The 24,214-nt window shown below is 37.6% G+C and overlaps 1 protein-coding gene across 1 annotated transcript in view; it reads left to right on the top strand.

Moving 5' to 3' along the window:
- Positions 1–24,214, top strand: part of LOC123641214 (rho GTPase-activating protein 20-like) — a 55,784-nt gene that overhangs the window by 23,639 nt on the left and 7,931 nt on the right. Inside the window, exons 7-15 of the mRNA XM_045555757.1 lie at positions 1,596–1,662; positions 4,108–4,296; positions 13,298–13,713; positions 14,870–15,031; positions 18,749–18,858; positions 21,443–21,632; positions 22,221–22,335; positions 23,432–23,876; positions 24,061–24,194. Of these exons, the coding sequence (XP_045411713.1) occupies positions 1,596–1,662; positions 4,108–4,296; positions 13,298–13,713; positions 14,870–15,031; positions 18,749–18,858; positions 21,443–21,632; positions 22,221–22,335; positions 23,432–23,649 (1,467 nt within the window). The 3' untranslated portion in view covers positions 23,650–23,876; positions 24,061–24,194. The remainder of the gene's footprint in view (positions 1–1,595; positions 1,663–4,107; positions 4,297–13,297; positions 13,714–14,869; positions 15,032–18,748; positions 18,859–21,442; positions 21,633–22,220; positions 22,336–23,431; positions 23,877–24,060; positions 24,195–24,214) is intronic.

A 24,214-nucleotide genomic window follows, 5' to 3' on the forward strand; every position in this document is an offset into this window, starting at 1 on the left:
ACAATGAGTATTTTTATTAAAGGGAGTGACTTTCAGAAGGATGGAATCTAAGGGAAGCACTTTAAAAACATTATTCCTTGAATGAGATTCTCTATAAATGTTAAAGTAGTATACTATTAGTATTATGTGCCATGATTCGTATTTAAGACATGCCATAATATTATTAATAATTGTTTTTAGATTTGCTTGTACACAGTGCTGTAGTGAGCCCTTAAGAACTTACGGCAATGAAAATTTCAAATAACAAGTCTAATGTCTTTACTAAATTTAGTAACGTTTCAAATCTAATTAAGTGTATGTGCACTGAGTAAAGCAGGCATATCTGCATTGATTTCTAACCTATATGCATATATTTTGGAAGAGAGTGATAGTAGTTTTAGGGGTAGGAAGGGAGATTAATATGGGATTCATTTTTTTATCTATGCCTTTCCTTTGGATAAAATGATCAAGCTGCCCAAAGCACCCCCCCCCTAAAAAATTGTATTAATTAGTAATTGAGGTTGTTTGGCTATACCTGTTCTAAAGGATTGTTATGATGTTTTCAGATACTACCTAAAAACAAAAGATTTTTTTTATTAGGTTACTCTTCCTATTTACAACAAAAAAATTGGCTAGGGGGAGGGACAAGGATGTAGTGACAAACTGAGTATTTGGGAGGGGGAAGGGGGAGTGGTTTGTGTGGTATTCTTCATAGCCAGGACCCTCCATTATAACCATGGCTGGGCCATGATTTGTAATCAGAAGTTAAAAGCAAGGCTATGAAATGTTGCTAATACATTTATGTGTTCTAGCTTCATTTAAAAGATTTTTGTTTGATCCCTCCTAGGGGATTCAGCAAAATCTGTATAATTTAGTGTTATTTCTGTCAAGTGGAATGCGGAGTGTTGCTAAGTTATAAATCTGCTAGTGAACAATTTTATTCTTGTCCCTGACTGGGCCTATTCTCTAGATAGAATGTTTGCCCTTTCTGTCCTCAAGCCTGGACTTACCCAAACTAAAGCCAATGCAAACTGTGCCAACTACCTATCTTCTCAAAGCCTCTTAGTCATTCTTCTCCTGCTCAGAAGCAGCTGAGCTAATAATTATCCTTTGACATTTGACTTTTTAGTCATGGACACAGCAGTATTTGTGGCTTTCTGGATAACAAGCTTGTCTTTGCAGGGGCATGTTAGAAGTTAAGTCCAATATTCTCTGAGGAGTCTGAAGATATAGCAGAAGTCTGGATTCTAAAGTAGGAATTAGCCTTGTAGAACCAGGGAGTCTGTTCTTCCTTTGTAAAAGGGCCTATGATTGCACATTCCTTGGACTACCTATCTAGTGAGGGCCGATTCCATTGCAGTTTGTGGATCTCTAGCCCTCACAGGAAGGAAAAGGGCAGGATTCCTCAGTCCCGTATTGGGGAATCGGGAAAGGGAGATTGGTTGCCGGAATCAGCACTTCCATCTTCAAAAACCATAACCACCCTTATGAACATAATTAGCATTTATAGTCTGTAAGATTTTCCTTTTGCAAAGCATAGAATTGTCAAAAAGATGTTCTTATTCAAGCACCATCTGTGAAAGATTTGTTGTGACCTTTAATCCTTTATCTCCAAGGGTTCGGAGAGAGATTATCAGTTATGCATCAGTTATGGGAAAGCAGCAGCACCGCACCCACTCATTGGTAAGGCTTTGCAAAAACTGACGTAGCTTTGATTGTGTTTTATTTATAGTTCTAAGTGTCTCAGAGAATTGGTCATATGGTCCTAAGCTTAATTACTATCAAATAATCTCACATGATATTCACTTAATAAATATGTATCCAGCATTTACTATGTGCTAGGCAAATAATATCTCCTTATTCAAGCAGTTCACAGTGTAGCTGTGAGGAGAAATGTAAATTTTCCTATCTGCCTTTTCACTTTACCAACAGCGCTATCTTGCCGAACTTTTTCAAAAATTTTTCTGTAAGAGCAATATGGGCCGGGCGCAGTGGCTCACGCCTGCAATCCTAGCCCTCTGGGAGGCCGAGGCGGGTGGATCGTTCGAGGTCAGGAGTTCGAGACCAGCCTGAGCGAGACCTAGCCCGGGCAACAAAGTGAGACTTTGTCTCAAAAAAAAAAACAATATGTATTGGTATTCCTTTTTCCTATTTTTCACATTGCCTTTATACATTTTTTTTCATATTCAGTTCTTGAATTTCCTGCTCACTTTCCAAACTACATGTTGCCTCTGTGGAAGGCAATCTCTAAGCCAGTCATGCATCTTAATCCACCAAGGAGCATGCAACACCTGCTCTGTGCCCAAAAGTGACCAAATTTAGGCATGGGAAAGATAATTAGATTAACCCATTTACTATTTCTCTAGGCAAATTCTCCAGCATTTGTTTTGAGGAATTATTGGTAAGTAGGTTATACCTCACCTTATTTAAATCATTTACCTATAAATGTATTACTTGATCAGTATTTTATTCAGTGTGGTTAACAGAAATTAGAACAATTATAATAACGGACAGCATCCGTAGCAAATCTTGAGACGATGACAATGATAATGATGATGGTGATGATGATTTCTGTTAACAATCTTAAAATGCTTACTACCTGCTGGAGATTGTACAAAGTATATTATATGCATTATTTCATGTAATCCTTTCATTTATCCATGAGGTCACTACTGTGTAATTTAGAGAGTTTCAAGTGATCTGAGAAATCTAAAACCAAACTTTTCTACAAAATGTATATGTTCAGACGTAGAATATAGAAACGCACTTAGTATATGCACAGAACTGAGGACAAAATCAACATCATCAGTTCAGGTTTGTTTTAAGGTCACTTTTGTAAAAGCTAATGAGCAACTAAGTCATCATTAAAAGTTAAATACTTAACATAACTTTCAATAAAATATATTAACTTAATTAAACCTAAGAGGATGGTAATTTTTAGGCTTAAAACAGCTGCAAGCTTCAAATTAGCTGTTACTATAAAACAATGGGTCATGCTTGTTCCATGAATTAGCAGCAGTTCTTAATTGTACATTGTAATTTTAATGTGCCTTGAAAACCTCAATTGTAGATCACCATCTGGCTATTTTGATAAATGCATTTTGTTTTATTGCCATTATAAATAGGAGCCTTTTTTTGTCCTGATTCCTGGAAGTTGCTGTAGTAATTGATATTAAGGAAACATTGACATTGTTTGCCTATGCCAGGTGGAAAAGAAGAGTAAGAATTCACTGAATTATACTCAGTAATAAATCAGAGATAGAAGAGAGCTTACTCTGTGTATTTACAAAAATCTATACCACAATGTTATTTGAGGATTACCCTGAGAGCATGCTACTGCTTAGAGTATTAAAGAGCAAAATCTCATTGCAGTCAGGTGTCCAGGGTTTCGTTTTTGTAATTTGTAAATTTCTCTTTGCATCTGTTTCTGTGTTTCTGACGCCCTGCTGTCTCCCTTCTGCTTATTGCCTGTGAACACCACCCTCAGAGGGCAGCAGGAGGAGGGAGGCATAAATCAGATTAGTCGCAATGCTCTTGAGTAGCTCTAATTATGTAACTCATAAAAAGTAATGAAATGTCTTTTCACACAGACACCATGTGGTAGGTAGTAGTAATGATAGTGATGCTTGACACATGTTCTATTATTTAAATAATGTTAGCCACTAATGTTTACTTATCGATCCTTATAATACTTGTGTGAGAGGTAGGACAATTGTTATAATTTATAGATTTGAGGCTGAGTGAGGACATAGATTTTGCTTAAGAGTTACAGATCTAGTTAATGTCAAGGAAAAAACTAGAATACCTTTAAATATTCTTAGATGCAAACATACGAGTCATCAGCGTTATGCAACACACAAACTGCTGTGCGCATTCATTCCAAACAAGATAGTCTTTAAAGGTTTTTCTTTTTTTTTTTCTCCCCACCCCCTCTTAAAACTACCCTGGAAGGAGCACACCTGTGTTATGCAGGGGTCTCAAACTGTAAGCATGTACATGATTATTCAGTCAACAAAAGGATTCTTTATACCAAAAGTCCCAGGAGTAAATTGTAGTATATCCTGTTTGTAGCACACATGGTCCACAGCACCGGTCAGTCTAAAGCCTACATTTACATTTTTTATGTAGGGCATGAATATCCCTATGGGATTAAAATGAAGCATCTGCGAGACACTGCACTCCTGACAGCGGCCTCAAAGGACTCTACCGCCATGTTCAACTCCCAAGAGACCTTCCTCATGGAAGAGCTGCCACGAGAGAGGCAGTGCCAATTTATCCTAAAGCCCAGATTCCGGGCTGCAGCCCAGCCACTGAGAGGTGAGTTGCTTTTTCTCCTTCATGGAATCTTCTTTCAGCAAAGTTTTCATTTCTGAACATAAATTTAGTATAAACGCAAACACTCAGACTTCCAGCCAGATAAGGCTTTTTTTTTTTTCTTTTTTTTTTTTTTAGAATTTGCTAAGTGTTTTGAAAGGAAAGATGAGGTTTTAGAGGAAGATTGTTTTATAAATTAGCAACAGGCATGACTGGTTTAGAAGCAACAGCTAGTAGCAATACAGTCTGTCCCTTCTTTCTTCACCATTCTGTTCCCTCTAACCTTCTGCCTACTGGAGAGTCAAAGGAAGGTGCCAGGCAGAGCTGCAGGTGCCTCTATGGTGATTTCTGTGGAAGTCTCTTCTTAGCCTACTAATCTAATACGAATTTCCTGTGAACATAATAAAGACTCTGGAATGCTAAAAGTGATGTACAATATAATGGAATCATAATTTGTCCTAACCTAAATTTGAGATTTAAGCTTTCAGTCTGAAAGTAAGATTGTATAAGAAACAGAAGAAAATAGATACTGAAAAGTATGAGTGGGATAGTAGAAAACTAATGCTGAATTTCTGCAGCTGCCTTTGTCAATTTGAACTAACGGGGCCTTTGCCTTTTAGCATATCATTTCCTTGCAGGTTAATCAGTAACAATTAATGGTTAGGTAAAAGCTCCATCAATTGCACAGTTCAATGGACCTGAAGATACGTAAATGTCCTTCTTGCATTGAGGTTGGGAAAACACTGCTGGAACTGTAGTTTGAATTCAGAAAATATACCTTCTATAAATTTGTATGGTAATTAAGATCTTGCTTCTTTTTTTCACTTTTATTCTATTTTATTTTGCTTTATGTTTTTAATTTCAGCGTATTATGGGGGTACAGATGTTTAGGTTACATATATTGCCTTTGTCCTTCCTGAGTCAGATCTTCAAGCCTGTCCATCCCCCCAGACAGTACGCACCACACTCGTTAGGTGAGAATATAGCCATCCTCTCCTCCCCTCTCCCATGTGCCCTACACAGGATGAATGTTACTACCATATGTGAACACGAGTGTTGATCAATTAATACCACTGTGATGGTGAGCACAGGTGGTGGTTGTTTTTCCATTCTTGTGATACTTCATATAGTGGAAAGGGCTGCAGCTCCATCCATCCAGGATAATAACAAGAGGTGCTAGATCACCATTGCTTTTTGTGGCTGAGTAGTACTCCATGGTGTACATATACCACATTTTATTAATCCACTCATGTATTGATGGGCACCTGGGTTGTTTCCACATCTTTGCAATTGTGAATTGTGCTACTATAAATATTCTAGTGCAGGTGTCTTTTTTAGACAAAAAAAATAAGATGCTGCAATATCATGATACACATGGCACTGGAAAGCACTGTCAAAATATTACAGAGTCACTACAATTTGTAGTGCCCAAGCAGCAGTGCAAACAATGAGAGTGCCACATACTGTCTCTGTCACAGCTTCTCAATTCTGTAATTCAGTGTGAGGAGAAAGCAGCCATCCACAATACCTAAAGGACTGCCTGTGACTGTGTTCCAGTAAAACTGTTCTGGGCAATAAAATTTGAATTTCATATAATTTTTATGTGTCATTAACTATTATTTTAATTTTTCAACCTTTTTAAAGATGCGAAAATCATTCTTAACCCATTGGTTATCCAAAGCAGTGGCAGGCCAGGTTTGGCCCAGGGATCATGGTTTGCTGCCCTCTTTCTAAATGATGAGAATGCACAGCTAATTAAAAACATTGCAGCTGAAGTGTCAGTGCTCGACCAGATTTATCATAGAGTTCACACGAGTAACAGAACCCTCTCATTTGACTTGTGTGCATGCCTTTGCATGGTGCATCCTTGCCGTGCTTTGATTAGAGGAAGAAAAGCCAAAAGGCATCTAGAAAGACTAAAGAACTACAGAGTCTAGGAATTCTGAAAATGGAACTGTCTCCTGAATGATGACGCTCTTCATAATGTCGTCACGTAATTTCTACATAGAATTTAACAGTTTAAATAATACTTTCTTTTAAACCTCAAAACACTGATGTAAGTTTGCATTATTATCTCATTTTACAGATTAGCAGTCTCAGACTGTATGAGGCATCACAAAGCATATTATAAATGTCAGTACAGCACAGGCTTTCTAACTTTAAATCTCTGCTCTTGTCACTAGACCTAACTGCCCTATTATGTGGACATGTTAGCACTAACTCACCTCAGACACCTTGTTACGGTTATTATTTGTCTTGCTGTCAACGTCCCTACACTTCTGTTTCTGCCCTTGATCTTTTAATTTGAAGGCAGCAGACCACTGTGGAGATTGTTCTCAGTATTCTCGTAGCCTATTGTGAAAAAAAAAGTGACCATGTGAATATCAAGATGTAATGTTATTAAAGTCTACAATTTCATCACCTTTCCCATCTGCTGTGCACCAAAGCATTCCTAACACAAATCCAAATTACGAGAAAGACTCCCTTACAAGAAAATCAGTATAAGAACAAGAATCTGTTCACTCTTTTTCCCCTACCGTTGTTGCATACATAACAATATTAACCTGACTTCTGAAAGGGAAAAATGAGTTAATACTTCTTTTTCTTCATATATTAGAAATGTATTATTTGACCCTGTTTACCAAGTGCCACTTGTCAGAGTCTATCACAGTTTGTTTGTGGCCTCCCTATTTTAAGTCCAGGGCTGGGCACAGTGGCTCACACCTGTAATCCTAACACTTTGGGAGGCTGATGCAGGAGGATCACTTGGGTCCAGGAGTTCAAGACCAGCTGGCGCAGCATAGCAACATTGTGTATCTTAAAAAAAAATTTAACAAAAACAAAATAAAATCCTCAGAATTCAGAAATTCTTAAATTACTTACTTCTAGGAAGGTGTATATTTGCCATGTTTCCCTATGTAGAAAACCATATCTTGTTTCCAGTGTTAGCAGGAGCATAAAAGTGGGAGACAATTTGTATTAGTGTATTGGCTGAGAACAATAGATAATTTCTATTAAAGTATTGGCTGAGAACAATTAATATTTTCTTTTTAAACCACCTGAATAAGATAAGCCACAATTCAACACTGAATATATCTGTTTCTTAGAGAGGCTTTCTCTAGTTAGCTTAGGGAAATTATCCCTGCGACCCATCATAACCATAGGTAAGCATAGTCATCCCCAAACTGTTTTCTAAATTTCTGCTTCAGTGTAGAGAAGACATCCTACTAAATAGTCTTACAGTGAAAACAGAATAGCAATAGGCCACCCGTGAGACTTAGATCACCATAACTCATTCTGGAGGGTGATTAGTCCAGAGTGAGACAGCTCTAGTGTAAATTGGGAGATCAAGATCTAAATGTTCAAATGTGTCCCCCTGGCCCAACTCACATGTCACTTGTAGGAAATCTTTGTTCCTTCAGGCAGCTTGTCAGAGCACTTTACACATTTCTCTAGTCTAACATGTAATAAATTGTGTCATGTTTATTTCTTTATATATTTACATATATCTTTAGAGTATAAGCTTCTTAAGGGCTGGGAACTAATCCCAGGGCTTAGTCCAGTGTGCAGAACAAACCAGGAAGTAAATGAAAGATTGAATGACATAGTCACCCCTAGAGTGAAAAAACTTGAGTTGAGTGGAAGAGTTCTAGACTTAAATGTTATCTTTCTGAACGTGGCCTGAAGTAGTGCTTGGAGTTCCAGCCTGAACTCAACTTTTATGGTAGATAGTAAAATATGAGAAGCATCTTTTTCTTTTTTATTATTATTATGAGAACTTTTTTCCTCTTTTTTCTTTTTATATTATTTCAAAATATTACAGGTAACCAATGTTTTTGCTTACAAGGATAGATTTCATAATGCTTGAATGAGGGTTATAAGTGTGCTCATCACCCTGGTAGGGTTCATTGTACCCATTGGGTAGGTTTTCACCCATCCCCTCATCCCCCTCCACCCTGCTTGATTTCCACTGAGTTTTACTTCCCTCTGTGCACATGTGTGCCCATCGGATAGTTCCAATTTGATAGCAAGTACATATGGTGTTCATTTTTCCATTCTTGAGATACTTCTCTTAGGATAATGGTCACCAGTTTCATCCAAATTATTGCACAAGGCCTTAATCCATTTTTCCTAATGGCTGAGTAGTATCCCATGGGATACATATACCACATTTTGTTACTTCACTCATGACTGGATGGGCTCTGGGGTTGATTCCACATCTTTGAATTTTGCTGCAATATGCATTCAAATGCCAGGTGTCTTTTTGGTAAAACGACTGATTTGAGTAAATGCCCAGTAGTGGGACTTCTGAATCAGATGGCAAGTCTACTTTTAGTTCTTTGAGGAATTTTAATTTGCAGTCCCATCAACAGTGTATAAGTGTTCCTTTCTCTCTGCATCCATGCTAGCATCTACTGTTTTTGTCCTTTTTAATAAAAGCCATTCCAATAGGGTTAAGGTAATACCTCATTTTGGTTTTGATTTGCATTTCCCTAATGATTAGTGATATTGAGCGTTTTTTCCTTATATTTACTGGCTATTTGTCTATCTTGTTTTCAAAAGCATCTGTTCATGTCTTTTGCCAATTTCTTAATGGGGTTGTTTGTTTTTTCTTGCTGATTTGTTGAGGTTTTTGTAGATTCTTGTCATTTTCCCATTATCTGATGTATAGCTTGCTGATATTTTCTCCCATTCTGTAGGTTGTCTATTTGCTCTGCTGATTATTTCCTTAGCTTTGCAGAAGCCTTTTGATTTAGCCAAGTCCCCTTTATTTATTTTTATTGTTGCTGGAATTGTCATTTGGGTCTTAGTCATAAATTCTTTGCCTAGGCTGATATCCAGAACAGGTTTTCCTATATTTTCTTCTACAATTGTTATGATTTCCAGCCTCACATTTAAGGCTTTTATCCATCTTGAATTAGTTTTTTGAGTGGTGAGAGATATGGATCCTGTTTCATTGTTCTGCATGTGGCTATCCAATTTTCCCAGCACCGTTTACTGAATAGGAAATCTTTTCCCCTGTAGATAGTGTTGTCTGCTTTGTCAAAGAGCAATTGCTTGTATGTGGAGGGACCTAGCTGGAGCAATCAGGCAAGAGAAAGAAAGAAAGTGTATCCAAATGGGGAAAGAGGAAGTCAAACTATTGCTTTTTGCTGACAATATAATCTTTTATCTACAAAATCCAAAGAACTTCACCAAGAGACTTCTGGAATAAACAAATTCAGCAAAGTTGTATGTTACAAAATAAATGTACACAAATCAGTAGCATCCCTATACACCAATAACATTCAAGCTGAGACTCAAATCAAAGACTCAGTAACATTCACAATAGCTACACAAAAAATAAAATACCCAGGAATATACCTGCATAAGGAGGTGGAAGATGTCCACAAAGAGATTAGTGAAACACTGAGGAAAGAAATCACAGATGACACAGACAAATGGAAACATATATCATGCTCATGGATTGATAGAATCAACATTGTTGAAATTTCCATACTGCCCAAAGTGATGTAGAGATTCAATGTAATTCCCATCTAAATGTGAAAATCATATTTCACAGATTGAGAAAAAATAATTCTATGGTTTTTCTGGAACAAGGAAAGAGCCAGAATAGCCAAAGCAATCTTACACCATCAGAACAAATTTGGAGGCATCAAATTCCTAGACTTCAAGTATGCTACAAGACTGTACTAAATAAAACAGCATCATATTGGCACAAAGGTGGAGAAATAGAGCAATGGAATAGGACAGAGAATTCAGATATTAAACCGTCTTTTTCTTCTACCTGTTTTCCCTGTCATTCCAGTGTTCTCCCCTATGTGTTTCCTACTCTGACTATAGGGGAGGTATTCTTTATTTGAGGAGATATGTAGCCAGAATAGAATTTCTAATTAAAGCATTTTGTTCTTCTGATTATTACTATATAAGCACAAAGACTTAAGAATTGTACTCTTTAATATTCACTTCCCTTATTTGAGCATGAAGAAAATACTAGTCTGAATTGTACCAGAGTTATTCAGGAAATCCAGATTTACATGAATTTAGTTAGCTTTACATTTACATCGCTCATTTTTTTTATAATAATAGCATGTTTTTCATCAGCTTTTGACATTAGACATTAAGAGCTATGCATTACAAGCTATGCAAGAAAGTAAACACTTATGAGCTCTTTTCTCAGTCCCAGAGTAGACATGAACTCTCAGATTGAATGCTGTGCATAACAAAAGACATGGCCACCACTGAAAGTATTTACGATAAAGTAAGACTCGATTCTACTTTCTCCTCTGTCAACACTTGTATTGTAGCTGATATAGAATTTGTTGATAGAGCATTTCTTTGAAGAGGTGAATTAAAGCTAAATAAATCAAATAAATATGATAGTTGTAGAAATAATAAAATTAGGTTAAATGTGAGTAAACAAGACTGAGTACAAATACTTAACACACATATTAATGTACATATGAAAAACATTTGCACAGATTGACATTGCTAGACATATAGGAACCCCTTGTTGGATTTAAGAAAGGGTTTAGTTTTCTGTTTTTTACAATGGCAGAGGTTGGGAATGTCAGGACAGGAAGAAAGTGCCTTAGGTAAGCAGACTATTGCTATTCCTTCATGTCCACAGACCTCCTGAAGGGTGTGACACCCAGTGGAGAGTGGATGCAGAGAGGAGCCCTTTTTGTGAGGAGGAGATTGGGATCTTGGCAGCTTTAATAAAGATCCCTGTGACGTATGCCCTGGGCAAACTAGTAGTTTTCACACATTTTTCTACATAATTCTCTCAGTCGGCCTCTGAGAAAGAAGCAATTTTTTTTTTTATTTTAAAGATGGGAAAGTGGGTAAGTAACTTGCCCAAGTAAGTATCTGAACCAGGAGTCCACCCAGACTACTGTCCCCAGAGCCAAAAACCTTTACACACCTGAGTGTGTCTAGCGTGCGTGGACGTGATGACGTACTTACTATATCCCAGGAGGTGAAGTGCAGGTGATGGTTTTACCACCATTTGATAAAATGTCGCTTACTTGCTTCTCCTCCCACAACTTGGCCTTTTTAATATTTGGTTTAAGTAGGTTATTCTGAGGATATAAAATACTAAGATATGTTATAGCCAAACAATATGGAAGCCTTCTTTGAAATTAGCCTTTGACACCATTGACCACGTCCTCCTTGAAAAGCTCCTCTCCTGCAATGTTTCATTATCAGGGAATGTTGGGAGCTAAACGTCATCTCTGGGTAGCTTTGTTTGTTGTCACAAAGAACAATGCAACACAGCCAGAGTTTAATGACTAAGTCCCATGCACTCTCACTGGAGAAAATGGGGTCCAACCATGAGTGGGCACTACCTGGTCATTATGGCTCCTCAAATCCTAGTTGCATTAACCTGAAATGCAAGCTCTTTTGAATCTGCCCCACAAATGCAAGCTTCAGGGGTCAAAGAATGTACACACTGTTTGCAGTTTCCACTATCAGGTTTCCTCCCTTCTCGGATCCCCTCTCACTTTCCAGCTGCTGTGGGTGCCTCTATCTTGGTTCTCTAGTTCAAGCCAGCAAAAGTACAGGTTTCTCTCTGAATTTCAGTCACCCACCATTACCATGGCACCTGCCTTCAGGCTAAATGCTCTAAGAATGTAAAACTCACCCAGCGCTATGCCATTCCCTTCCTGCAGGTGTCAGACTTATACCTCCACTTGTACCTTGTTTTGATTACTCTTCACTGCCTTCTGGTAGGTTTATTTTGGTTTGTTTCTCCAGAGTGCACAGTTGTTACCTGTGTGCGTGTTGGAGGGAAGAGGCAGGGTCATCCACTTTTAGAATTGAAACCTTAAAGACCTTTTTATGTATCAATACATGTGCTCTTAACTCTCAAATCTCTTAGCTTTCATGTTAAAATTAGACACAGATGATACCAAAACCATTCTTACACTATGATATCATAATAGTATATCTTCCTGTTGACATTTCTTACTTCTGCCTATTTTGTTCGTGCTGTCTTTTTCTACTAAAATCCCTTCACTTTTTCAATTGTAGTTCAATAGTGATTTATTGAGTGCTTACTATATGCAAGACACTATGCTCTATCTGTTGAAATCTTATTCAGTCCAAATACAAATCAAATGTCAGAGCTTCCATAGATGTGATTTACTTTCCTCTGAATGCCTTAAGTACTTTTTTCCTCCCTTATGACATTTTATTCCTTACTATGCTTGTTTTTATCCCCACTATGAGAAGTCTCATTTCTGTTAAATTATGAACTTCATTTGCAAGGGCAGGTCTCACTCATGTTTGTGTCCATGCATGCTACCTTAAACATGCTTTTTAAAGTCAGGAACTCAAAAGAAACATGCAAGTGTTTGCATTAGGAAGGGAAAGAAAAAATTGTATGATATCAGCTTCCTGTCTCTGCAATTAATAGTACAGTGGGACATCAGGTAATAAAATATTATTTATTTCTAGGGAACATTTAATAGAGATAAATCCTATCCTCCTTCCTCTTCTTCTGCCTCTTTCTGTTCATCCTCCTCCCATTCATATTCTCCTTCTCTTCCTCCTACTTCCCCTTCCCCTTCATCCTGCCCTTCCATCCTCTCTTCTCTATTTTTCTCACTGTTTAATTATGATCAAATTCTAACTCTTTTGTATGCGTATTCTCAACTTTAAAATGGGAAAATATGTGTGTTGGTGTGCAACACTTTTTTGCTTGAAGTTGTTATAGTCAAAAAGGAAGCCTTTCTTTTACCTTTAAAAATTTACTACCAAAACTCAATTAAACAGACCAATGATGTCCCAAAAATGGATAGAACAACCTTGTCCTTCATTGAGCTTCTTTCATTTATGAAATATTATCATGAAATGTAGTCTGAATTCTCAATAACAAAAGACATCTATAAATATTTTTTCTCTTTGAGGCATCATAAGGAACATATTGTAAAATGGAAATTGTAGAAATAAGGTGAGATGAATTAAACTAATTTTGCTAATCATTCTACTCCTTTGTTAGAGTCACATGGCAAGACATCTACAAAGAAAAGATGTATCTTCAATTCAGTGTGTTGCTGGAGATCTAGCACTGACCAGGACAACTCACTTGTGTCACTGCCAACATCCCCTGCCATGGCAGTACAATTCCTTGGACTTGCCTTGGAAAGAAACTGTGAGAATGACACACAGGAGGTTGTCGATGCCCCCTGTGTCAAAACGAGAAAGACAGCTGGCCAGGGAAAGAGAAACATGGCCTCTATTTTAAAGATCGCTGTTGATATCCTCAAGAAACCTAATAATTTAAACAAAAATAACCATGACTTGGAGCACTGCAATGAAGAAGGTGCTCAAGTAGAACATCCACTTGAGACCAGACTTTTTGGGGTCTCCCTGAAACACATCTGCAAAAACGACAATCTGCCGAAACCCATCATGGTAAGGCTTATTTTGTCCTCTAAATTAATGGGAAAGGGGGTGTGGGAAGCGAGAGCTCTACGAGATAAATCTGTCCCCAAACAGAAAAACTATAGACACCCCTGGTTACTTCAAACTATAAAAGCCTAACATAGTATTGTAGAATCAGAAGCAAGACTAGTAAAAAGAGGTAATCTAGTCTACTGATTACAAGGAAGAGCCACATAAGCCTGCTCTGATAAATTAGGGTTTTCTCTGTAGACAGAGAATCTTCATTATCCCTCAGAAATCCTTTCTTGAACACTGCATTGTTTTGAAAGTCTTTGTCTATCACTTTAGTATCAGAGACTAATGAATCTTATATTTAAGTTTTAAGATTTATCTTATTTGTAGTTAAAGTGTTAAGCATAAAGACATAGTCTCTGGCATTTATTCTTCTTTTGCATATACAATGGGTCAGATCAAATCCACTGAGTTTGCATTCTCTACAGTTGACATATTCATCACTTCTAAGCAGAATCTATTCAGTATCCTCTAAGCACTATGGTACATGTATGGCAATTCATGCTATGTTGTGCACCTGAAAGTGCCAGGCACCAGGTGAGCCACTAGTGATTATCCTTCACAACAAATTTCAGGGGTAGTTAATATCATATCATCACTTCTTGACAAGTTTTTTAAAGCCTCAAAACTTTATTCAAGGTTACAAAGTAAATACATAGCATAACTAGGTTTCAAATCCCATGGATTGCATTGTCTCCAAAACCCATCCTCCTCTTATACTGCAAGCAGAGGATGTAAAAATAGAAAAAAAGCAAAATTAGACAACACTTAAAATATTCTGTTAGCAGCTTTTCGAAATACAGTGCATTGTTGTGAACTGTAGTTCCCTTCGTATACAGTAGATCACCTGAACTTAATTCTCCTGTCTAACGCAATTTGGTATCCTTTCACCAAAATCTCCCCAACCCCACCAACACCTCTACACCTTGGGAACCACCATTCTGCTCTCCATAAAAATTGGCTTTAATCTTTCTAGCCATCCATCCAGCTCCAATCCTTCAGTGCTTCTTCATTACCACATCCTAGCCTCTGGCAGCCAGACAGGGCAAGTACATGATCCCTTGTTTATATGTGTGAAGTGCCATTTTGGTTTTTTCCCTTTGCTTTCCCATAGGATATTCTTTTGTTTCTAAACGAGAAAGGCCCTGTGAAGGAAGGCATCTTCTTTGTGCCGGCAGACAGGGAACGCTGCCGAGACCTCAAAGACAAACTTGAATCTGGAGTACAAATAAAACTGTACTGGGAAAACGCCTTTGTCCTGGCATCCGTCCTAATGGTAGGAAAAGTTCTTCCTTTATCCACAGCATATGTAGCTGTCAAGCAAGATAATTTTTTTTAATTGTGAGCATTATTTCTGTCTACAATGACCTATAATAGATTTAGAATTGAAATAGTCTTAAAAAACATTTCGCAAATCAAAATTGGACTGTAAAAGCCACCACCACTTACATGACATATCAGATATACTTTTTAAATAGTTTTCCTCACATGCTAATCTCATCTTCACTTCTGAAACTCCATGTGAAAGATAAAATTTAATTAAAATTTAAAATAATCAAAACACACACACTCTCAGAGATTTTTACCAAAACAAACCTCCTGCTTAGGATGATTTCCTCACTGTTTCACTACCTTCTTAATGAAGGCAAAGTTTTCAGAAACAAACATTTATTAAACTTTTGAAAATAATTACAGAAGTTTACGATAATAAAACACATTTGCCTTACAACTAAAACAAAAATTTGCTGAGACTGCTGAAAATTCCTCAGTTTACATAACCATCATGCCACAGATATTCCTTCCCTTGACCCCCAACTCATTTTACTTTAAAAGTTGAGGAGGAATGAATTCGACATCTAGGTTTTCTTTTACCTTGAATACATTTAGCTTTCTTCATAGTTCTTATGCTTCACCCATGGTTACTTAAACCCCACCTACACTTACAAGGTTATAGAGTTCTAAAATGTTTTCTACCCCACATTCTTGGAAATGCCCTACAGTTTTGGAAAAGCTAGAGTCAAAACCAGCCTTAAGCAGAGGTTTTGACCCTGGAAATCTCTTCTGCAGAATGGCCTTAGGCTCTCATCTCCCAAATGACTGGAATAGACCAGAGCCAGGTGCAGAGACAGGACCTAGTCTTCATCTCAGGGCATGAAGCATAAAAGCCGAATGAATAAAAACATGGTGACAGTGAATCTTGCATTCCTCTACTCCAGCTGAGTGGCCAGCAGCTTATAGAAGCTTACTTCATGACTTTATGTACAATCACGTGTTTCTTGGTACATGGTCCATGTCTGCCCTTCAACAAACCCTGCTATAGAATTTTGCAATTCTGTATCACTCAACGAAGTGGGAGAGTTTGAGCTAGGGTCATCTAATCTGTTTTGCACAGGGTTTCTATTTATTCTGCAATCCTGGAAAACAATAAATATATACATGCTATAGTACTAAATTATATAAGCCAGGAGATATATATATATATATATGTGTATATATATATATATATATATAATGGATTTTTTATTCATGTAATTAGTTTTTCTTCCATCTCTTAATTTAAGACGGTAAAGCCTGTCTCAGAAAACATTTTCCTACTCTGCTAGACTTCATAGCACTACACTTCTTAAAATTTTATGCTAAATTTTTGAGGCTACCACAAAGAAGCATCGTTTTAGAAGAGCTACATTCTGTTTCAAATTACAGAAATATTATTTGTCTGAAAACAGAAGATGAAAAATGGTCTGATGATTGAAGAGTCTGGTTAATGGTTGCAAGTAATTGAAGTTTTGTCATATAACTGTGTTTTACTCCCATTTCTTCCAGTGGTTACAGGAAAGAACATATTTTTTTTACCAAACGTTGTGAGCTTCTGTTTGTTTTCTTTTTTGTTGTTGTTTATTTCTTATTGTCATGTATGTTTTGAAATGGTACTTAAGATTTCCTTGAATTTCTCACTTATGTTGGTTTTGCTTACATATAAGTTTTGCTCTTCACAGTGTAATTGGGCAAAAATTGCTTGAGACACCATAACTTTGATGCCTCTGACCTTTCAGGAAAAGTTCATATTTAATTCTGTGGAATCTCAACTCCAGTGGATTTGGGAGTTCTGCTGATGGCCTAGGTTCTGTTTTGGAGGGGAAGAGACTTTCAGTGAAGTGCCGTGAGTTGGTGACGATAATCCAGAACCACACCTCTCATGGCCTATTCGTCTGTGTCGGTGGTTGTATTTCATAACCTGTTATTCTAGCTGTGGAAAGTTCACTGAGTTGTTACTAAGTTATCTTTGCAGTGTAGTCTTAGGATTAATGATGCTTTTCTTCAAGATAGATCAGAAGTATGTTTTCCACTCAGATTTTAAAGGAGCTATTATCACTATCCTATTTTCAAATAACAGATTTTTGCCTCTTTTCAATCTGACTTTTAAAGTGGGTGCAATAGCTAAACTTAGTTTGGAATTATGAAACCTCAATAGCTTTGCCCTAGGACAGGTAACTTTTGTGATTATGCACCTGATTCACAGCTATCCAGGTACATTGCTACAAGAAGATGTGACAGAACAGAGAAAGACTTTGAATCAATCCATCTTCCTCCTCCTAAGCTACTCTAAAAAGAAACAAAGTATGGTAAGAGAGTGACATGATGAGAAAGAAGTTCTTAAAATTGCCTAAACTCACTTGTAGTTGATTGGCCTTCTCTTGTCCCACATTAATGTTTGGCCATATGGCACTAGCTGCAGTTTAATGATGACCTCTGCTATGGATGCAACCTTGCTTGCTATTGATGTGTGTACAAAAATGGTGAAGGACTGTCCGTACCCTGGAGGCACTCATAAGCAAGTGGGAAAGATGCCTATGTAATTAGCTAAATATAACAATAAGTTATCACAGTTTTCATATTAGTGAAATGAACATGATATGTAAGTAACAAGTTGTGTGTTGCCATCTATAAAGAACATAGATAAAGTCATTGTTTCGGTGTCCAGCAAAACTTAAAATTATACAGTTGTAGACTGTCACCTTTCTATATGTTATGAGCAGGAAATTGAAATTGAGTTTCCTTTGCCTAATGTTTGCTTAGTGGGAGAGCAGAGTAAAAGCTTGGTGGTGCTAATGCCATGCCAAAAGCTACAGCGAGAGGTGGCCTAGAATTAACCTTCTAGGACTAGGAACAAATTTAGTTTACTCTTAAGTTTTTATAAACAAAAGCAAAATAGCCAATGCCCTGGGTCATATACTGGTTTCTGACATTGTTTGGTTTCAGCACACCCAGCCTCACCAGTAGTCTCAGCAGAATAGTGTTTCCGAGAAAGGATAATGTACTGGGGACACGTTACTTACTGTATGTCAGACATGGTGGTGCTGCCCCAAGCCCCCAGATCTCAGCTTGTACCCAGAATACTTTATCTCCCCAAATATATGACAGCCCTTCTATATGGAATACTGGGAAAAATTTTAAGTAGCTCTTGATGCAGTTGTGTACCAATAGCATTGGAATATAAATTTCTAATTTTAATTCACTTCTGTCTCCCTAGAACCTCAAGAAGTGCTTGGTACCTCTGAATAAGCACTTATACAAGGACTGAATGAATGATTATGAGACGATGAGCCTCACAGATACCTGGGTGCATTTCCTTGAGCTAGCCACTTAAGGGAAGGGGAAAAGAGGACTTAGAATGGTTTACTGCCAGACCCGGTCATGTTATACTAGTTTCTTAAAGTGTGTGCAAACAGGAGGTTCCACCCAAGTGGGTTGTCCTTTATCTTTCCCACCATAATCCAGACTTTGGTTACCCCAATGGCTTTTGTTAGAAAAAAAATCAAAGCCTGTGTTTCTCTGTCTTCATTCTGTGGTGAATTGGCACAGAGCTCTGTGAAGTTCATGGAAGGGAGGGCTTAACTGAACTTTTCCACAACATATTTCCTTCTTGTTTTTTTTAATACATACTTGGCATGAGAATAATGATTTAAAATATATATTTTTTCATCTATGTAAGGATTTTCTAAAAGAAATTCCTGGAAGCATTTTGTCGTCTGATCTTTATGATGAGTGGGTCAGTGTCATGGATAACAGAAAAGATAAAGATAAAATAAATAAAATTCAAAGGTAATTATTCTATTTTGTTATGTCTCAAAAAACCTTTCTAAAAACTTCAAAAACTAAAAGTTTGTCCATTAAAAATCAAAGTCATATTCATACGGACTAGTTTAAAAATGGATTTATGCTAGCTCATCATAGTTATTGTTTTCTTCCTCTTCCCATTAACATGGAATACTTGAACATTGTACACCTTCTGTATATCTGAATTAATAGGAGGTGTAAATCAGTAGTTGACTAGCTAATACTGTAGGCCCAGTCTACACTTTATGATCTTCATTTTGTTAAATGTTTAAGTAACCAGATAACTCCTCATATAATTCCTTCAGGAACTGAAATCATACAGAGAAAATGACCCATTTCCTCTACTGGAGCTATTCAGTATGATAGAGTAAGGATAGACAAACCAAGAATTACCATAATAATGCAGTAGAATCAGTGCTATAAAATATCTAGAGAGTCCTGTGGGAGCACAGCAGAGAATCACTTAACTCCTTGAGAAGTGTCAAGGAAAAGGGGAGTTGCAAAGTCGGTCTGATTACAGAGTATGCACTGTTTTTACTCATGCACAGGGACAATGCTTAGAGAACTCATCACCCCCATGCCTGGGTATTTCTTGCATTATAATACACTAGGAAAGAAATGCCATTAACAAAAAGAAATGCTTTGATTTCCCTAAGAACTCAAGAATCCAAAAATCATTTATTTGCATATGCTTGTTTAGTAGTTATTTTCTTGAGCAACTTTTAAATGTGAATTACCTACATACTGCTATTGATAAACATCACTAGGCCGGGTGCGGTGGCTCATGCCTGTAATCCTAGCTCTGGGAGGCCGAGGCGGGTGGATCGCTTGAGGTCAGGAGTTCGAGACCAGCCTGAGCAAGAGTGAGACCCCGTCTCTACTAAAATAGAAAGAAATTATCTGGCCAACTAAAAATATATATACAAAAAAATTAGCCGGGCATGGTGGCTCATGCCTGTAGTCCCAGCTACTCGGGAGGCTGAGGCAGGAGGATCGCTTAAGCCCAGGAGTCTGAGGTTGCTGTGAGCGAGGCTGATGCCACGGCACTCACTCTAGCCCGGGCAACAAAGTGAGACTCTGTCTCAAAAAAAAAAAATAAATAAAGATAAACATCACTGATATGTGTAACATACTATACCTGTGGAATATACCAGAAACTAAACGAGGTGACATAATACTACCTCCACTTTCATTATAGTTTGGTGGAAGCTATTCAGATAGCATCAAAGTTTATATTTATTTGTTCATTGTCCAAAACATTATCTATCTATCCATCCTCTAAGTTGCAAAAGGCTGTTTTTTTTGTCAAAAGGTAATATTATGACTGTCATGGAAATGTAAAATAAACACATGTGAAAGATTTTCTTTAAACTGTTAGTAAGGGAACCAAGAGGATGCTACAGCTATCTTTGTAGATTTCAAATGACCACAACTTTTGTGTTCAACCAAGTTGAGCCAGAAACACTGAAAATGAATTTACAAAAAGATACAAAACTGGCCTTTTCTACCAGGGCAAGGGTGCAGATAAATCAGTTGTCTCTCCACCAGCCAGAATGTTCAAGTCTTTAGCCAAGTGTTATGTACACTGCTAGCAGTTATCTACAACTTGCAAAATTATAAAATAGCCCTTGTGAAAACACTTAGGGACCCCATCATAAGCCAGAAGCATTTTCTAGATGTCTTATTTTCCATTGAATACACCCAGCAATCTTTTGGTCTATTTCAAAGTCCTTCATAACTTTCCCTTACAAAAACTGTACTCATGGTCAGTCTATTCCAGTGAAGAAAGGCTTTTCTGCTATTTTTGCAAAAGAAGTCACACTACCTTGTTAACACCAGGGTGCAGATTCTTATAGAAAACAGCAACAATCATGCACATCAGCTTATACATGTTTTCTGGATAGTAGTAATAGTAATTTTTGGTGAATAATCATTTAAAAATCCCCTATCAATTACCAAATGAGAACAGTAGAAAACATACTACTGTAAGTTTGACTTATATGTGAAAGTGATACCAATGAGGCAAGATTTGGGACAAAATCCACCTGAGAAGATGGTGGAGCAGAGCATAAACTCTCAGAAAGGACCTGGAAGGATTTATGGCTGAGGTTTGAGTTCTCACCAAGAGACAACATTCCTGAGTTGCTTTGTGGAAATAAAGGAGAACTTTACAATTTAATTGCTGTTTTATTTTATCAGAAAGGTTTTTGTGGGTTTTGGTTGAGATTATTCTGAATTGTTACAGGATTTGCCTAAGTTTAAACACATTCTACCAGTTTCAGGGAAACATTTCAGAAAGGTTTTTATTTTTTAATGGTACTTTTCCTGCATTCTTTCACATTTTCATCGGGTTGTGAAGACAGTGTAGAAATATACAAAAAAATAAATCCCAAGTCCTTATATTCTCCTCTTCAGGCATCCTCACTTTGCCTGGTACATGTTAAGTGAAGCTTGTGTATCTGAGTTAGGGTCTTGATTTGCCCTCTTCTTTACGCAAAGTTAGAGTTGCCTGTCTTTACAAGTTTAAAAAAAAATGTGTTGTGTAAAGAGTGCATTTTTCTGTCTTTAGGCTCTTAAAGAAGCTTCCAAGAGCAAATGTCGTGCTTTTAAACTACCTATTCGCCTTACTATACAATATTGAGAAAAATTCTGCATTAAATCAGATGGACTCATCGAACCTGGCAGCATGTGTCGCTCCCACAGTTCTTTGGCCTGCTAAATCCTGCGGCCGAGAACCAGAAAATGAATTGGCAAGAAAGGTAAGGAATGTTTTCTTGTCTGCCCTGGGGGACTGCATCACCTTTTTGAAAATGGAATTTGACGTATTAATTCTGATAGACAATTTCTTAACTAGCTTAAATACACTTCTAAATTAGAGTTTACTAACTATGGGGTGTTTTATTCTTTCCTGGTAGACTATAGAAAAGTGATTTGTCAAGAAGAAATGTGAAAACAATTGATTTACTTCTCCTTTCACTTTAAAGAGTATAAACAGTATGACTAACTTAAACCGCAGAGTGATAAGAAAGCAGCTGGTATGATTGTAAACTTTAAATGAGGCAAAACCAACAAAAAGGACACTGGAGTTAGGCAAGCCAAGGTGCAATTCTCAGCCCCACCACTTGCCAGATGCATAATCTTGGGCAAATTCAGTGACACTGACCCACAGTGTCCTCATCTAAGAATGTGGAAGTGGTAATAACACAGTAGTTACTTCAAAACTTCACTCCTATAGTGCCTGGCAGACAATGGTGTGTTTGAAGATATGATATACATCCAGATATGAAATGGGATTTATAGACATGTTATCTGAGAACTAGCACCTCATTTTGTCTATCTTTGCATAGGTTACGCTGCTCTTTCAATTCATGCTTCAGAAATGTCAAACAGTATTTGGAGAAGAAGTCACATCCCTGTACGGAGAATCTTCAGGGACGCAATGCACTAGAAAAAATGCCTCAGGTATTGCCAATAATTGGATTGTTTTCTGTAAAAAATAGACATATGTTTGTGAAGATGCTGGGGCAATGGTTTTCCTGGAGCCCCTGGCAGCTGAGGTGAAGGGAGCCTCTGTCCTGGGTCAGTAGAGCCCAGGGCTTCCGATCCTCTCCTAAAAGGCCTGCTAATGGGTCAGGGCATGAGCATATTGCGGTAGGGCTAAGAAATGTATATAATGAAGTTATTGGTGACAGCATGCAATGGTATGATGGTTTGAACCTTTTTTTTAAATAAAACGTTATGAGGATCCCAATATATATGGTAGGATATGCTATGGTTGAAACTGGAATAAAAAATCCAGAGGTAGTAGAGGCAGGCCTGGTTTTTTTTTTCCCCCTTGCTTTCCCTCCTTCTACTGGTCCCTGAGGTATTTTTCAGAATTCTAATGTGCTATGAGATGGTTTGAAAACAACTCACATCATTTGGGGTAGAGAGATGCTAAATTCAATGACAAACAAACCTTCTAGAATACGAATTGCTATACCACCAGTTCCTAGTTGTGTTTTCTTGGGCCAATTATTCTGTGCCTCTGAAAATATCTTCATTTATGAAATGTGGATAAAAATTTCTTTGTGGTTACTATAAATATTAAATAAAGTAATGAGTATTGAAGAACTTTGTACAGGAGAAATTGATAAGGTTAGTGAATGGTTTCCCCAAGACTAGGTTAATTATGTATAACAACCAGCAATCCATGTTAGAAGGCAGAGTCTTTTTCAGAATCTAGGCATATTTGGCATTACTTCCTTCATATTTTTCACCATTTCTTGGCCTTATGACATGTTCATTGCTTTGACAAAATCGTACTTAAGGGAAGCCCATTCATGAGGACATGAGATAAATTTAGTATACCTGAACAGGTGTTTCTTCTCTCAGTCTGTATGAACATTTGGAAAGATGGTAAAAGATCCTTTCTTTCTTCAGAGAGTATTCAAGAAAGGAATTTGAATACTCTACATGAAAAGAGAATTAAACTAAGCACCTTAATTTGTTTCTAAGGCAGTATGGGCTGTATTTGTGCTCAGTAAAAGTGTTAATCATGGTTTGATTTTTGTCACAGATATTTCTCCCATTGAACTGAGTGACTCCTCCTCAGTAGAGAGCCTGGAATGTGAGCTAAATGAGGATGTTTATGCTCCATTCCCCGATGTGGCGAAGGACCTTGGGCACTGGAAGACAAGCGTACAGTCCATGTTAATGGACATCGATGATCTTGACCCAGCCCAGCTGGCATACCTTTTATCACTCAACGACTTCCTCTTGGAGCATCCTGAATAGGAAGTTGCTCAAGTGGATGAGGCTCTTAAAGCCACGCCTCATTTTCATTTTCACAAATATTTTGAGCTTGGCAACACAGGTGTTATTATTATCTCCATTTTATGGCATGAAGACTAAGACACAAAGTGTTAACGTAACTTGTCCAAGGACACATAAAAAGTAAATGGCAGAATGAAGACTCTCGGGCTGGTTTTCTGACTCTGGACCAGCACTCTCTTGAGGACAAGGTATTGCTAAAGATGGAGGGATGGGACTCTTCCCACGGACCTTCTCGTTCTCCTTCTTTATTTTCTTCATCCTCCTCCATCCTCTCCTCTTCTCCCCACTCCACACTGGCACTTCTTCCTCTTGGCTCAATTATTGTGTCTTCAAATGCCTTCATTGGATTAACCCTCATCTTATTGTTCTCAGAGTTGTTGAAAAAGTGGAAGAAGTGCATCTCCATGGCTTCAAATGGAATTCTGTTACTGCTATACCATAAAGTGCTGTAAAGAGAAGAACATCTGGGCAGTTCCTGAGGCAGGTCTCTTACAGGCAAAGCAGAGGTACTTGTGCTGTGTCACTT

The sequence above is a fragment of the Lemur catta genome, chromosome 7 (genome assembly GCF_020740605.2).
Source record: "Lemur catta isolate mLemCat1 chromosome 7, mLemCat1.pri, whole genome shotgun sequence".
Taxonomy (NCBI): domain Eukaryota; kingdom Metazoa; phylum Chordata; class Mammalia; order Primates; family Lemuridae; genus Lemur; species Lemur catta.